The 16,778-nt window shown below is 35.5% G+C and overlaps 1 protein-coding gene across 1 annotated transcript; it reads right to left on the reverse strand.

Annotated features, from left to right (window-relative positions):
• Window positions 1–3,699: 3,699 nt before the first annotated feature.
• LOC134673126 (probable cytochrome P450 6a14) lies at window positions 3,700–7,592 on the reverse strand. The gene is made up of 5 exons (XM_063531062.1): window positions 6,892–7,592; window positions 6,543–6,745; window positions 5,758–5,994; window positions 5,061–5,312; window positions 3,700–3,962 (listed from the first exon to the last, which is right to left on the reverse strand). The coding sequence occupies exons 1-5, from the start codon at window positions 7,563–7,565 to the stop codon at window positions 3,790–3,792; spliced, it is 1,539 nt and encodes a 512-aa protein (XP_063387132.1). The 5' UTR covers window positions 7,566–7,592; the 3' UTR covers window positions 3,700–3,789.
• Between the last annotated feature and the right edge of the window lie 9,186 nt (window positions 7,593–16,778).

Consider the following 16,778-nt stretch of genomic DNA (forward strand, 5'->3'; position numbering starts at 1 on the left):
CCGTCTTTGTGTACCAATGGAACTAAAGTTGACAACCGGTTTAGCCTGGCGGGTATTGGTAGGTAGTAATTCTGTTGATAAACATATTTGTTATCTTCATATCACGAAATATATGCAAGATGCAAATATTACCCCTTGTTTGTGGTATTATCAATTGATTTAAATAAAAGGCATGTTTATGTTTATAACATTATATATATTATTTATTAAAAAATGTTTTACATATAAAAATATACACTGAAAACTGGCAACTGGCAACTTAATAAAAAAATAGACATTAATAAAGCGCATTCACAAAGTTTTCAGTACCTTTTATACAAATAACATTAGGCATGCCTACCTATTACACTTTACACACAGATACACTACACTTTACACACGGCATTTTACACAGATTTCCAACTTGTATTCATACATTTCTTCACGGTTAATTAATACGCTTTCCAGATGCGTTATGACTCGGTTCCTTCTGAACCCACTAAAGTTGTAAATTTCACTCTGGCTGCTTCAACAGCCGTTGCTCCGCATTTAGCACATTTTCTATGTGCATTGCTGTAATCTATGTAGGTACAGACTTACAGTCTTAAGTGGTACGTAGCGGTACACGTTGTATGTATTATTTAAAGAGTTAATAAATAAAATTTTCGTTATGAACTTTAACCACAGCAGTTGGACAGAGTCATTGACAAATATATTTTTTATTATGGTGGGTAGACGTACCTACCCTCCATATATTTTATGAACATTGATAAAGACAGTTGGAAGCAAATATTCATTATAAAACTTAATCGCATGTAATTAAGTTTTAAGCGTTTTAAGTTTCGTTTTATGATTAATATTGTATAAAATTCGTGATAATTTAAATCAGAGTTGGGAGCAATGTTGCTGTAGAAAAATGTTTTTATTTTTATTACTCGCAACTTTTTCCCGGAGGCCAACGCACACATAGAAGCTTAAGGCGCACACATGCGCAATTATTTGGGGACATAACTTTCTTAGGAAGTGAACAGGCCTTGACTTTGTATTTCACATTTATGTTTTTGATGAGATAGGAACCTCCTAATATTAAATACTTAAATAGTACTTCTTAATATTTGTACTTATCGATCAATTTATGAAGAACATATGAAAATTAATACCTCCATAAATACTATTTAAAATAAGGGACGTAGTAGACGGAGCTCGATTGATTTACCTATTTATCTCTTACAACATTTGACATTTTTACTGTAGATATTGATTTATGTATAGGCCTCACGTGTACGTAAAATTTGTTAATAGCATGGAAATATGTATTTGCTTTCATCACGGTATTAATTGCGTCAGTGTCTCAGTTAACAGCGCGAGCGGTGTCACGGTCGCCTTGTCTGGGCCCGAATGTCCGCGCACAGCGCCGAAAAGCAATTTCGCAAACGTATGCTCACAGACTTCACATATTTATTGTGTTCCTTTAGCCTCTTCTACTTACCTTTTGCTTTATTTCTCACTTCGTGATATCATGCACCGCCAGTATTTACTATTTTATTCTATCTATCCTTTCCTACCATATAATAGCACTACATTTCTTCCATCGAAATCCGTCTGTGGTGCATTACCGAGGATGGAAAGTTGCGGTAGGTTAGTGCTTTCGCCATCAAATTATCGCAGCAGACAAAGATGTTCGCAAAATCTGAACAAAGTCTCTATTATCAAAATGTTACATTGCATGTTCAGATATTTTTGAGCAAGATACTAAGATGGCTCCGATTTGTCTGACAATGACTGATGAAATGTACTGAGCCTATGATTGGTAGGTACTAAGTAGTCTTTTTACTAGAGGCTCTATATTTAAAATAGCGCTAAATATCTGAACACGCCTCTATTGTCAGGGCGTTAGAGTGCGTGTTCAGATATTGTGAACACCTTGGCCGCTCCGATATATCTGATGGCGACTGTACCTACATAGGCTATATATAGAGATACTTTACCTAAGTAAGGTGAGGTAGGCCCAGCAGCTCTGAAGATAAGGTACCTACCTATTAAAAGTAAAGTCTCGTGTTCACTATTATTTACGTGTTCGGGTAAAAACTACCGCTTTTTTCTTGCCAAACTTAACATAGTTATTTTTACTAATTAACGGAGTTCGGACAACTTATCGCAAAAATAAATATAGGTAGTATGGAACATGACACATTTTTTTTAACAATTTTGATCTGCAGGTTTTGAGTATATTAATCTGGAAATTTTATAAAGATACTGTGTACATAATATGAGTTTAATAATAATAAATCTTGTCATATTTTGGGACATATATATAAATGATTTTTTATGGTTTTGCGATGATTTGTCCTATCACTGCTAATTAAACAACATGCAAATTGACGCACCTTGGAAAATACCCTAAAGCGGTAACTACGTAACTGGCGAAATGGCCAATTCAGCGACCGTGCGGGTCAACGCCTCAAACTTACGAAAGTGACGGCACTCAGATGCGTAAACTTGAGACAAAATGTGAACTTGACTCGCTTGCGGGGAATATTTTGACTTTCAAGGTGACGTGACGCAAGCTGAACCTGCATACTTTTGTTGCGTAAATACCTACTTATCTAGTTAGTTTTGTGCAAATATGTTTAGATGTGGTCATGCGCTTCTGCTGGCCTTGTCCCGACTCCCGGTCGTTTGCAAATATGTTAATCTCAGTTTCGATATGACATCGAGATAAATAGCCGCTGATATACTCGTCCTAGAACTGCTTCTTTATTATTTTTCATATTATAGGGACATTTTTTGATAAATAATAATAATGTACACTAACATCTTATGAATATATTAAAATATTTTATTAATTTGAACATAAAGGATTTTCATAAAAAATATATTTTCATTAACAGCCAGAGTTATAAATATTTATGATAATTGTTAACGTATCGGCCTCTCTATTAATCGTCAATAGGTTGTAATAAAATCTAATCAATTAGGTAACAATCGTTAAATGTTACGTTATGGTTACATTCAACACGTTTATTAATCTTTGGCATGAGCGTTAAAAATTCAAATCTTACAAAACACTTAAATCTATTACAGATTAGTTAAAATTCCAAACAGGTTGCACTATCGCGAAGTGTAGTAATCCAGGCATATAGTGACTTATTTGGAGTTGAGTAAAACTCCCACTCGTTCATTTGTTTATGCATGCAGCACGTGTTTTGAGCGAAGGTCACGCACGAGTCTTTGAACTGTCAACATCGCGGGGCATCACTAAAACTACTAATTATTTTATCTCGCTTATGTCGATGGACAAATTATGATAGAGTCTGTTCAGAAAGAGAAGTCGTAGAATGTATTGGGCCCATACATTCCACGACTCTTGACTGTTTCCGCTTAGACTTTAGAGCAAGAATAAACTATAAATAAAGTAATGTCCAGACGTCCAGAATTATTAACTATCCAGATTAACGGACATTTATCAAATAGCTTTTTAATTTTTATTAACACCCAGCGTAAAAAGTGGGGTATTATATAAGTTTCACCAAAATCCAGCCTAGTTTTTATGTAAGTTAATCAAGAGTGTTCTTAGCTATGTTTGATAAGATTGATAAGATAAATACTAAACTCCTGACCTACACATTTGCGAGTTCCATAATAAATCATTTTTCTATTTCAAGAAATATGGTCCATTTTTGGTTTTAGAATGTTAAATATTTTGGTATTACTGAGTAATTTAGTTGCCATAAAAAATCACATTTAAAAATATCTACTACTAATTCCGGACGCGGGTTATTTTAGTTTATTATTGCTCTACTTATTTTGTCAGTCCTGCGAGATTTGCCTGAGTTTGAGCCAAACGCCTCCGTTCGCCGCGTAAGCCAGCGAAGAGGCTTTAAGCTTCATAGGCACCGGAGTCCTCTTGTCCAGTATTAGCTCGTACTTGTTTAGTATTTTAACAAGCGCCATCTTGGATTGAATGTAGCCTTGTCGGAGACCTAAAATCAAACAAGTTGTTTTATTAGTACTTAAATTGAATTACATTGGTTAGGTACGGTGAGACTCAATTGCTAACGTTTAATTTTTAAAGTCTACTTTGTCTACATAAATTATTCTTCCCATCTACTTCGTTAAATTATTGCTATTAAGAATAATTCAATAGCTATTTATTTAATGTAAAATAATTCAATTGATATTTGAATGGCTTTTATACTCAGGTCGTTAGGGCTGACCTAGGTTTATTCGCAGGCGAAGGCTAAATCTGAGTGTTAATACGATAAATTGATTAAATAATATGCTATTAGCTGCACAAGGTTAAATTTAACGTAATGTGTGAAGTGGAATAATTACTTATTTGCCTTGAGCAGGTGTTGCACCTGCCATCTTCCGCCTCACCATCGCACTTACCTACTTACCTTAACTAATCTACCGAGCAATGACATGAGAAGGCCACCCATGTCTTCGCCATAGCAGTCCATCACTGAATCGACATATACGAGTATCAGGCCCAAAAGAAACCCGAATGATTTTAATATACTTGAGCAAAGTTCTTGGTCATATTTAGAAACTAAAATATTGTGTGTTTACTAAGTAGATGAGGTTATATGTATTAGAGGTTTGCCAACAGAGCTAAACGACTATTTCGACGCGATAATGCCAATACATGTATAGTCTTGACATACTTATTGACAGTCATCAAAGCGTCAAAGTACCCTTCACAATAAATTATCATGGCTTCACAAACAATTAAATTTTCACGTGCGTTAAACTATTAGAAAAATAAAAAACTGCCATCAGATCAAAGGTCATAGTCTTTCTTTATTGGCATTTAATAATATTTTATAAGTGTAGGTGGACCAAGACTAACATACTTCTACCAATTAGTGTATTTAATAATAGACAGGCAGCCTATCAAATAATACAAATTAGCTACTGGATCTACTTGGGTAGGTATACTGTTACTATATGTATTAGGACCAAGGCCGGCGAATGGATTCGGTATTAAATGATTTTGCTTAGGTAGGTACTTATTGTAAGAAATGTGAACTTAAATTTAACAATGAACATAAACCTTGTTTACAAGGCAAGTCCCTTACCTAAACATTTGCGCGGGCCCTCTCCGAACGGCATCCAATGGCACGGGTGCATTTTAGATTTATTTTCCGGCGCAAACCTGTCCGGTTCGAACTTCTGTGGCTCAGGAAATATTTCCGGATTCATTTGTATCGCTTGATTAGGGACAAACAAAAGTGTCCCTTTGTCTATGATCAAATCGCTATTGGGCATTTTGTAGGATTTCGTACATCTTCGAAATAAAGCACGCATTGGCGGATGCAACCGCATTGTTTCTGAAAATAGTGGTTTAATTAGCATTCATATTAAGGGTGTAGTGGAAATGTAATTTAGTAACTACTCGAGACAGAAAAATATCGAGATTTTAGGTATATACCCATTAATTAATCTAATTAATCGCACTACCTAAACAATAGACATCACGAATCAGTCGCAGACAAACAAATCAATTATAGTTTATTATTTATGAAATATAATTAACAAGTACTCATTTTAATTTACTTTTTAGCATCCACGAGGTCAACAAGGCAAATATTGTCTACAATTTTATTGTAAATCAAATGATGAGAGACAAATATAACAAAATCTAGACTTCTCATATGATATTAACCTTCAATTGACGGTTTAGTATGGTTACAAGCGTACCTATTTTTTTATTTTGTAGTTCAAAATGCAAATAACAATTTGCATAATTAATTTGCGGTCATAAATATGACTTACCATCAATCACCATGTTTAAATAAACCATTTCATTCTGCGCCTCATAAGTGCATATTCCGTCATACTTGGCTAGCACTCGTCGCACTTCCTCCCTCGCCTTGGCCTGTATATGGGGGTTGCATGCCAGCTCGTAGGCCGCGAACTGTCCCGCCGTAGCTGAGGTCTCATACCCCGCGAACATGTACAACATCGTGTTGGCCACTACATCCTCAATAGAGAAGGAGAATTTCGCGCCTTCTGAAATTCGTTTGTACATTTTCATACTATATCGATTTCGATATTTGGGTCATACGGAAATATAGCAGATAATTATCTTTCTATTTATTAGTATATTCCTATTACTTGAGAATATCTACATAAATTAATCTGCAAAATGCATTTTTGTGAGCTTTTTGATTAATGACAACAAAGCGGAGACTTTAAAGAGCTTTTGCAACTTCCTCAAGAAAACACAAATAGGTATCGAACGTGAATGTGAAGTATATTTTAAATAATGTTCTAGTACCATTATTATGAAATCCTCAATTGTAATGTAATGGAGGCGATATACATCCAAATTTAATTCAAATTCATAAATTTGACTCCAGTAAGTAGAGCAGGGTGTTTATCAATATGGTGCTTGTATTTATCGTTTAAAATTACATTTTTACTTACCATTTTTTTTAATTACCATTTTTAATGAACACCAAATATATGTTTTTCAATATTTTTTCGTGTCTGTATGACCCATTAATTAAATTTTATTGAAATTATAGCAATTAATCATATTTCATTTAACAAGTTACCTTTGTCTTTCATCTTTTGCTCATTCTTTAATTCTACTAAAGTTTGTAAAAAGTCGTTACGTATGTAGGAATGCTTTTGCCTATATTCCACACTTTCCTTGACTAAGCTGAAGAAGAAGTTTATTATCCTCGGGCTTATTCGTCTGATTTTCAATATCTTGAAAAAATCGGGCATAAAAAATGCCAGAGCACGAACGAAAGTCCTGAAATGGTTATTACGTTAATTGTGCTTAAATGATAACGATTATTAAGAAACATTTTATTCCGTCATCTGGAAATATACGCAACTGTAAGTGAGCTACTTACCTCGTTACCTTACAAGTTATTGCATCAAGATATTTTTACTTACCAGTAGCCAGATTGTGGTTCAAAATACTCATATCCTCGAAGATAGAATTCTGAATTAGGATTCTTGAATCCGTTACACTCCACACCGAATCCAACACTACCAATTATTTCCATAGAGTACTTCGCGTAGAGCTCGGTGAAGTTGACCGTTTCCCCGTTTGAATATAACAAGTCGACGTAATTCAGAGCTTCATTAGCAATGTGTTCCACCAACGGATACATCATTTTCACCTTCCCGGACGTGAAGGTTGGGGACATTTTCGATCGCAACATTTTCCATTGTTCGCCGTGCATATTGAAGAGGTGGCCGGCCAGCGGGTCACCCTCTCCACCAGAAAATATTCCATGGGCTTGAAAGTGATCAAAATCTTTGATCAAAATAAGCTTCGCTATATCCGGGTCGTTGATGGATAGCACTGGCCGGTGAAATGAGTACATGCCCACGTACGGCAAATGTTTATATTTATCGTAATTGTCAATGTAAGGCTGAAAAAACTGTGACTTCCTTTGTATCACATCCTTAATGTTGCCGAAAGGAAACGTTGGTTTGGGCCCGCTAACTCCTCTTCTCGACCAATAAGTGTACTTATACTGGAACCACAAGTACAGACACAAAAATCCAAAAACTAGGCCTCCTATCACCTCAGTAGTGAAAATTTGTGACAATAAAGTCATTTTTGTAACTGAAAACTATATCGCACTCATAATTTAAGGTCGTACGAACAAAACTTTAAAATTTAAGAATTATTTTATTTCATACGTAATGTAAAAATACTAGTAAGTAGTTGCACAACATTTAAGCTGTTTTTTTTTTATTTGTGAGATGCCCGGCGCCGGTCGTGGCGGATAGCGGCTACTGACCAAAGGCTTTACCGGCGATCACCCTTCCACAAGCCACGCGCCCGCCCAAGCAACCTTTTAGAGGTCGCACATCGTAATTAGGTACACTTTATGAAATAACTTTTAGCCCGCGACTTTGTGCCTACATTTTAGTATTTATAGTTTGTTGAATAGGTGCCTAGTTGCCTACCTAGTTACTATAAAATGTTCAAAAAACGTTATTTCATAAGATGCTTATTTTAATCGGAACAGCATTTCTTTTGTGACATTCAATTATGAAACAAAATACTGCACTGAATAAGGAGGTATGGACACAATCATTCGAGTCAATAGAAGCAAGATGCGCACAGCTTCCCGTGTTACACGCAATTTTATTCATCAGTTCATCACACTTGCGGAAAAAAATAGTTATTTGTTTTACGAGTTGGCAAAATCATTGTATAATGTTTAACTTCTCGTGCTAATATTGATACCCGAGCAACCGAAATATTACAAAATTGAAAAGTAAAATCTAGAGCGTTGCGAGAATTTATAAGCACAAGGATTAAGCAAACTTTGTTATCGAATGAAAAACATTTTCACTACCTACAGATACGCGAGGAAAATACTGTGAAACATTAAAAATCCACTCCAAATTAACGTTCTACAATATTTACCATTCAAATCGTCACTTAAAAGCAGTGAACGCATATATTTAGTATGGAAACCGCCTTTAGGAACATTACCGTTCAAATTCTCGGGCCCAATTAGCACACATACACAATTACGCCTACATTCAAATAAGACGACGCGCTTACAGAGCCTGTAATCAAAGCTGGTAAACGAAATAATAGTCGTCTTTATTATACTAATGGTACATAGCTAAGTGTAGATGAAATGCATATAATGTCAATAACTACCAATCAGCGACATTAATCCGCTAATAACCTTCTTGCTGTACGTACTGGCCGCTGAGAGTTCGCGGTTCATATTTGATTAGAATATGACTTGGTCATGGATAGGTTTATGCCATACTTTGAAGAACCAGTCAAATAATTCACGTATAATAATTTAATGCAGATTAAAAGATAACTAGTTAAAATGTTGTTATGAAATGACAGACTAACTCAACATAAGTAAATATATCATTGTTGTATAAATGTATTCCGCTATAATAAGTATTTTGTATATTTTAGTATCAATTTGTATGGCAGTGCGAAGTTACGTTAAAGTATAGTCTGTCCGCATTGACATATATATTATGTCTGTCCGTTTTTCTAAGATAAAGTAAGTAAATGTATGGCGAACTTGATCTTAGAAATCGGACTGGCTATACATTCTGCAAAATTTACATGGGTACACGAATCGGGTCAAAAATATTTAAACAGGCGGAGTCACAATAAATCCCCACTTCCAGTTCCAATGGAAATATTTTTTATGTATATAGCCGGTCAAGCATGTTTGTCATTAGAAAAAAAGGTGCAAAATTAAAATTTTGTATGGGACCACAGCCATTCGCGCGCTTACATTTTCTAAATTTGCCGCTCTTTTCTACTGACGGAAATGGCTTGAGAGAGAACCTACATATATGTGACAGTAGACGTAGAGGGTGGATTCAAATGATCAACATTTTCAGATAATGTGTGTATTTGTTAAATTAATCCAGTGAAAGCGCGATAGAAAAAAATGTATCTACATATAGGAGACCGGGTATGATTATCTCACGGATATATCTCGTGAATAGAACATATTCTAGATATCTTGACAGGCATCCACTCAATTTCATGTCTCTCTAATTTGACAGCTTTTTCCATAGTTCTCTGCGAATAGCATCTTGTGCGAATCTGAATGGAAAGTAATGTAAAATGACAATACCAAATTTGATTATTAATTTGAAATAACTAGGTAGTTTTTTATAGCTCCATCTCATGAAATAAAAAAGGAAAATACAAATCTGTAAGAAGGAATTTATTACTACATTTATAATTATATAGAAAATACCTAAACTAAACACAAGTTAATAAAATCGTCTACTTTATTTGGCATAACACCATCCCTATTATCCTCGCAATTTAAAAAGTCGTATGTTGTTATGAAAGTCGTATGCAGTTGTTACGTTTTAGCCTAGCACGGTAGTATTGAAAATAAATCGTCATGTTTATTCCAAATTTTACTGAAGTTATCTGTTTACTACAAGTGAAAAGTGATTCCACTGTCCTTAGTATGAACTAAAATAATTTCTGCACCACTTCACGACACATGAAGACATTTTTAATTACAAAAAAACGTTGTTTTTATAAATCAATTTAGCCATCCGTCACTGACTGTCATCTCGGTCGAACTGAAGTTGCGAATCGAACAGTTTGTAAGCACCGCCTACAATCGAATAGTTTACGTTGGGTCATAACTGAGCGGACAGAATACTTCCATGTATATCAAAAGTCAATTCAACCAGCCAACATGAGAAAACAATTGAAGAATTACATAAAATTACTTTTCTACGCAACTTTCTGATCACTTTCAATAAATTAAAGAAAACCTTAAAAGAAAGAGAAAATCTGGTGAGGTGATAAAATTAAGTTTAAAGCGAAGTAAACTTTAAATACCTACCGTAAAATTACAGTTATCGTTCGCTATTTTGTTCATTCCTTGACTTAACACAAAAGGCAATAACTCATTCGGGATACCGATACCGCCACCATTTAATCAGCTTTAAAGTCCTTCAAATCATACTCAAAAAATATTTTAAGAGTATAATACATTTACTTTTAAACTTCTTGATGAATTAATGATATAATTTAAAAAAAACATAAACCCTAGCCCCTATGGAATAAAATGGGTTGTTACTCCTGCTAAACAAAGATAGAATCTTCAGATTACAAAAAAAATGCATTCGTTCAATTTACGGTATCAATCAAATGGAATCATGTAGACCATATTTCATTAATAACAGAATACTTACTTTCCCATCACTTCATATATATGAAGTCTGCATATTTGTAAAAAACAATCCAGATTTGTTTCCTGTAAAAACTCAACCAATCCGAACCAAATACATGTATGACATAATACGCGCTAACCCTAAATCGGCACTCTTTTCAAAAAGCGTTATATGTATGAGTATACAAATATTTAACAAGCTTCCTACAGACCTTAAAAAATTGGCATCATTACCTTTCAAAAAAAGCCTGTTTGACTGGCTAATCAAACAGTGCTTTTATAGCATAAATGACTTTTTACAGAGCTAGTTCACGTTATTCATTATTATTGAGTCTATCTAGCATAGTTTATTGTTAAAAGTGTTATTGAAGTTTAAAAATAGTATTTAGTTCTAAGACAACTTACTAATATTGTACGCTTTTGTAAGGCAGGATATGGAGAACATAAATATTTTGTACCACCTTTGTAAACCTCACCCATAACCATACAATAAATATTTTTTGATTTTGATTTGATTTGATTTGAAACCTGCATGAAATATCAAGCTTTATGAGCAAATGTAGTGAAAACTAAATTAAATTATCTAATAGTATTAATTTAAAATACTCTGAGCTTAAAATTACAAGAAAACTTTAAAAACTATTATTGAAACACATTCAAAGTGAGTTTAGACTTATTTCAGGCTAATTTGAACCCTGCGATCGATTATTATGATATTTCGTCAATCTAAACTAAAACTGCCTTTTGTCCAGCAGTGAGATTAAAAGTTAATATGTATTCATACTCGTATAATTTTTTACACCCTAAAAGGACAGGTATACTAAGTACCTACGTAAAGAAAACATCAAATTAAAGTAGTGTTTATCTGGCTAACTGCTTGGCTAACTTGTTAAATATGATTAGTACCTAGTTACATTAATGTGTGTATCTTTTATTCGAGGCTATATTTAAACAAATGCTTATTATTTTATTATATAACTTAAAATAAACCTTCCAAGGATAACAACGTTAAACACTATCAATAAACATCCTTAAGAATAAAAATATATTTTATCTACTTATGCTTCTAGAAAAACTTATTACAAATTCACTGTTATTACTATAACGCCCAGAAAAATTTAAATATAACTAAAAATAGTGCACCGTCTATGTCTTCCGAGTGAACTAATTAGTGCCAAATAAAATATGACTACAAATCCGTGTTGTTATATTTAAAAATATCTTCATTTTCATGGACTACTTGTACATTGCATCAATTACATAACCTTGTCTATGGAATAAATTTACACAGGGTACTTATCAAATTTATGCTGGAATCATAACATAAAAATTGTATTTATTGGTATTTTTTTTTCATTTAGTGACTTAAACTTAAGATTTAAGCCTTTTGCAGGCATAGTACGATTTATCGACCACATACGCGCCACTAGAATTTCAAATTTAATATTCCGATTTAAGATTGTTAAAGATTGTGTAATCTATGCCGTACATTAGGGGTAAAAAGATTTTGTATCTGTGGTTTCCTCTTTGTCGCTGCCCTCAGCCCAATGCGGTTGCAAGATTGTGTCGTCCCATTTATTTTAATTATTTTATGTTTTACTCAGCCTTTATAACTTTTACAAACCTCTTTTAATGTAATGTTTTCGATCATATAAAACTAGATATAGTTGTGTGTTAATTTACTACGATTAATACAGACTCATATCATAACTTGGTGTTGCTCATTTGTAATCTCGGCTAGTCCCTCGTCTGCTTCCCGTGTGCTCCTTATATTCCGAACAGGTTCAGGGCCTAGGCACAAAAGCTGCAGAAAAGCTAAAAGGCGTTGAGATATTCCCAGATTACCCGAGTTACGACAATGGCGCAACCAGGGACGAGCACATGTAACATAACCTCAATGTCCACCTTAGAGAAACTGAAAGGCTTGGACAATTGGATCAATTGGAAATTCGCTGTGAAGATGGTGCTTACTCTTGATGGTTTATGGGGCTGCGTCGATGGCACAGACACGGACACTACCAAAGATGGACGGGCTTTAGCAAAAATTTGCCTGTCATGTGAGCCACACCTTTACCAAATCGTGCGGAATGCGACGACCGCTAAGGATGCGTGGAAGTCATTATCCGATACTTTCGAAGACAAAGGACTGTACAGGCGAGTACTTTTATTACGCAAATTACATAGAGTAGAATACGGTCACTTTGCGGGCATGTCGGATTACATCGAAGGTGTCCTTAAGCTCGTCACGCAGCTAGCCGATATCGGGAAGGTTATCGACGATGCAGAGACAGCTGAAATCCTGCTGTCGGGCTTGCCAGAAGAATTCAACATACTAGTGTCCAGCCTTGAAGCGGCTAACCTCAGCGGCACCTTATCAAGTGAGGTGGTCCGGACTAGACTACTTCAAGAAGATCACAGACGAAGCCAAAGTAACACTACAGACAACCTAGCCTTCATGGCTAACAGGAAGAAGAAAAGCAACAATAACTTATGTACTTACTGTCAGAAAAAGGGCCACTCCGCAAACCGCTGTTTTAAGAAGAAACGAGAAGAAGCAAGGAAAACTGGACAGGAACACACCATGTTTGCTTCTGCATACTCGGCAACACATTCTAATGAATATGTGCTCGACAGTGGAGCGTCCAGTCACATGGCTGGTGACTTGTCTCTTCTTCATGAAACTAAAAGCAAGAAATGTGTGATCACAGTAGCCAATGGACAGCAACTTAATAGTGAAGTTATTGGTAAGACTTTTATATCACCTGAATTGACTCTAAATAATGTGCTATATGTGCCTAATTTAGCGAAAAATTTAATGTCTGTCAGTGAAATTACAAAAAATGGTTATGTTGTAGTGTTTTCTAATAATTATTGCAATATCTATAGCTCTTGTCAAATCACAGGCAATAAGGTTTTAACTATTAATAAACAAGATGGGCTCTATAAGTTGAAAGTGGATGAGCAAACTCGACCTGACCCCCAATTAGGCAACTCTATGTCCCTGCATGGGCAAGGATCCATGAGTGCCAATGCTGCTGACGCTGTGCCTTACTCTATTATGCATAAGCGTCTTGGTCATTTGAACAAGCAAGGTATGTCGGTATTAGGTGGAGGGAATAAGTGTAGTGTCGTATTTCAGGCTGAAGACGGCATTCCTGCACAGTGCATCGCCTGCCTTACCGGGAAGATGTGTGAAACATCGTTTCCGCGGTCAAGTGCGGGGCGTGCTGCTAACCTTCTGGACCTGGTGCATAGTGACATCGCCGGACCGGTTCATGTACCCAGCTGGGGCGGAGCTCGGTATTTGCTGACATTCACCGACGACAAGTCAAGACGCACCTTTGGCTATCTACTGAAGAACAAGTCTGAGGTGAGTTCTCATTTTGTTAATTTTAAAACCTTAGTAGAAAATCAAACTGGATTGCGTATTAAAGTATTACGTACTGACCAGGGTACTGAATATTGCAATAAAACTTTGTCCGATTACCTTAAAAAGGCAGGAATAATTCACCAAACTACTTGTCCTTATTCTCCTTCTCAAAATGGTGTCAGTGAGAGAGCAAATCGTACGATTTTTGAAAAAGCTCGAGCTATGTTACAGGATTCTCAGTTACCTGATCGCTACTGGGGCGAGGCTGTTATGACGGCCATTTATTTAAAAAAATAGGTCGCCTACCAGTGCATTATCGGGTGGAATTCCTGAATGCGAATGGACCGGATCTGATAAGTTAGATCTTAGTCATTTACGTGTTTTTGGCTGTGTAGCATACTCTCATGTGCCTAATCAAAAGAGACGCAAGCTGGATGCTAAGGCAAAACAGCATATTTTTGTAGGATATGGTGAAACGTGCAAGGGATATCGCTTAATAGATCCAGTTAACCCTAAAAGGGTTATTTATTCTAGAAGTGTTGTGTTCCTTGAGGACAAATTTATAGGGAGCAATCTATTACATGCAAATGCTGAGGCGAAAAGAGCAAATTTTATTATTTTTGATAATTTAATTAATGATAATTTAAAAAATGATAATAGAGGGAATAATACTTGCTGCAATAATATTTTAAACAATAACTGTGATATTAGTGTAGGTAATAATGATTGTGATAATAATCTTAACCCTCTAAACAGCCATGAGGATCATGTAAATTATAATTCACCTAATCGGGACTCTATAACTGTTTCAGAGAAGGCGGCAAGCACACCAGTGCAATCACCCCTGTCTGAGCTGTATCGCACAACTGAAGACGCCACTGAGGATAGCGGCGAGGCTGTGGTGCTGTCTAGCCCTGTCACCTCACCACTGCAACCCTCTGCATCTTCAGATTACGAGCCAATGTTGGCGGAAGTAGAAGAGTCTGCTGTTCCAACCAACTCTAGGCCAGTGCGGAGTACGCGAGGTATATTTCCTGAAAGGTATAATGATTTCCATATTGATTCTCTGATGGCTACAGCAAGTTCATCGCAAGAGCCACTTACTTTCCGCGATGCCATGAATTCACCTGAAAAATACGAGTGGTATGGTGCCATGGAGGTTGAGTTGGGCTCGATGGTCAAAAATAATGTGTGGGAGTTGGTAGATCGTCCAAAGAATGTTAATATTGTGAAAAACAAATGGGTTTTTAAGAAAAAATACGACTCCACAGGTAATTTAAATAGGTATAAAGCAAGACTTGTTGCATGTGGGTATAGTCAAAAAGAAGGAATAGATTACTCGGATACTTATTCGCCTGTGGTTAGGCATTCCACCCTAAGAATTTTATTTGCAATTGCAAATCAGTTGGATCTGTGCATGGACCATATTGACGTCACCACAGCTTTTCTAAATGGTGAGTTAACTGAAAAAATCTACATGGAGCAGCCAACTGGTTTCCAATCGAATAATAATAAGGTATGTTTGCTTAAAAAATGTATATATGGCTTGAAACAAGCAAGCCGGATGTGGAACATTAAAATACACACATTGCTTGCTAAAAACGGATTCTTGCAAAGTAAATGCGAACCATGTGTGTATGTTAAGAAAAATGAGACTGAGTACATAATTATAGCCTTATTTGTAGATGATTTTTATGTTTTTCACAATAATTGTATCGAGACAGTTACATCATTGCTAAAACAGCACTTTGAAATACGCCATCTTGGTACTTTAAAAAATTGTTTAGGCATGAATGTTACTAAGTACAATAATGTAACTGTTCTAGATCAGCATGATTATATTAAGAGGCTGCTTGAGCGCTACAACATGTCTGAGTGTAAACCAGTGTCAACTCCATTACCTGTAAATTATAAATTAGAAAAGTCCAACAAGCATTTAGATGACAATGTTTATCAGTATAGGCAACTACTAGGCTCGCTTATGTTTTTGTCCGTTTGTACTCGCCCAGACATTTCATACGCGTGTAGCCAGTTAAGTCAATTCAGTACATGTTTTGATGAAAGCCATTGGCGGACTGCAAAGCGGGTATTAAGGTACTTAGCCGGTACTATCAATTATGGCCTTTATTTCGAAAAAGATAAGAACTTTGAAATAAACGCTTTTGCGGACGCTGATTGGGCTAATGACATAACTGACCGCAAGTCGTATACTGGTTTTGTAGTTAAACTTGGTAATTGTGTCATCAACTGGGAAGCCAGAAAACAGCGATGTGTCGCTCTTTCTAGTACAGAAAGTGAGTTTCTTTGTATTTCTGATGTTTGCAAGGACATATGTTTTATTAAGAATTTCTTGTCGGAAATTATTGATAAACAATTTAATGTCAATGTATTCAATGACAATCAAAGTGCACAGAAATTGTTGTTAGTCAAGGAGTATTCCCATAGAAAAACTAAACATATAGACTTGCGGTACCATTTTGTTAAAGATTTGATACATGAAGGGAATATTAGTGTTAAATACTTGTGTACTGATGAAATGATAGCCGATGTGCTTACAAAACCATTGTGTGTGCAAAAGCATCTAAAATTTGTAAAAGGTTTGAAACTAAAATGCATAACTGAAAACTCGCATCCATAGCTGTTGTTACTTGTTATGTTTTAGAGTCACAGTACTAGTTAGATTTCATGTTGTTCAGTATACTTGTTCAATATTCTATCATGTTGTAAGATTATCCAATGTACAGCATAAGGAGGCGTGT

Source organism: Cydia fagiglandana, chromosome 18 (genome assembly GCF_963556715.1).
Source record: "Cydia fagiglandana chromosome 18, ilCydFagi1.1, whole genome shotgun sequence".
NCBI classification, from domain to species: Eukaryota; Metazoa; Arthropoda; class Insecta; order Lepidoptera; family Tortricidae; genus Cydia; species Cydia fagiglandana.

Bases quoted from the DNA above. Each gene is read 5' to 3' on its own strand.
- LOC134673126 (XM_063531062.1), bottom strand. From the start codon at position 7,565: ATGACTTTATTGTCACAAATTTTCACTACTGAGGTGATAGGAGGCCTA. The intron at 5,995-6,542 runs GTAACTTGTTAA...AACGAATTTCAG, and splicing joins GCAAAAGATGAAAGACAAAG to AAGGCGCGAAATTCTCCTTC. The intron at 5,313-5,757 runs GTAAGTCATATT...CACTATTTTCAG, and splicing joins TTTAAACATGGTGATTGATG to AAACAATGCGGTTGCATCCG.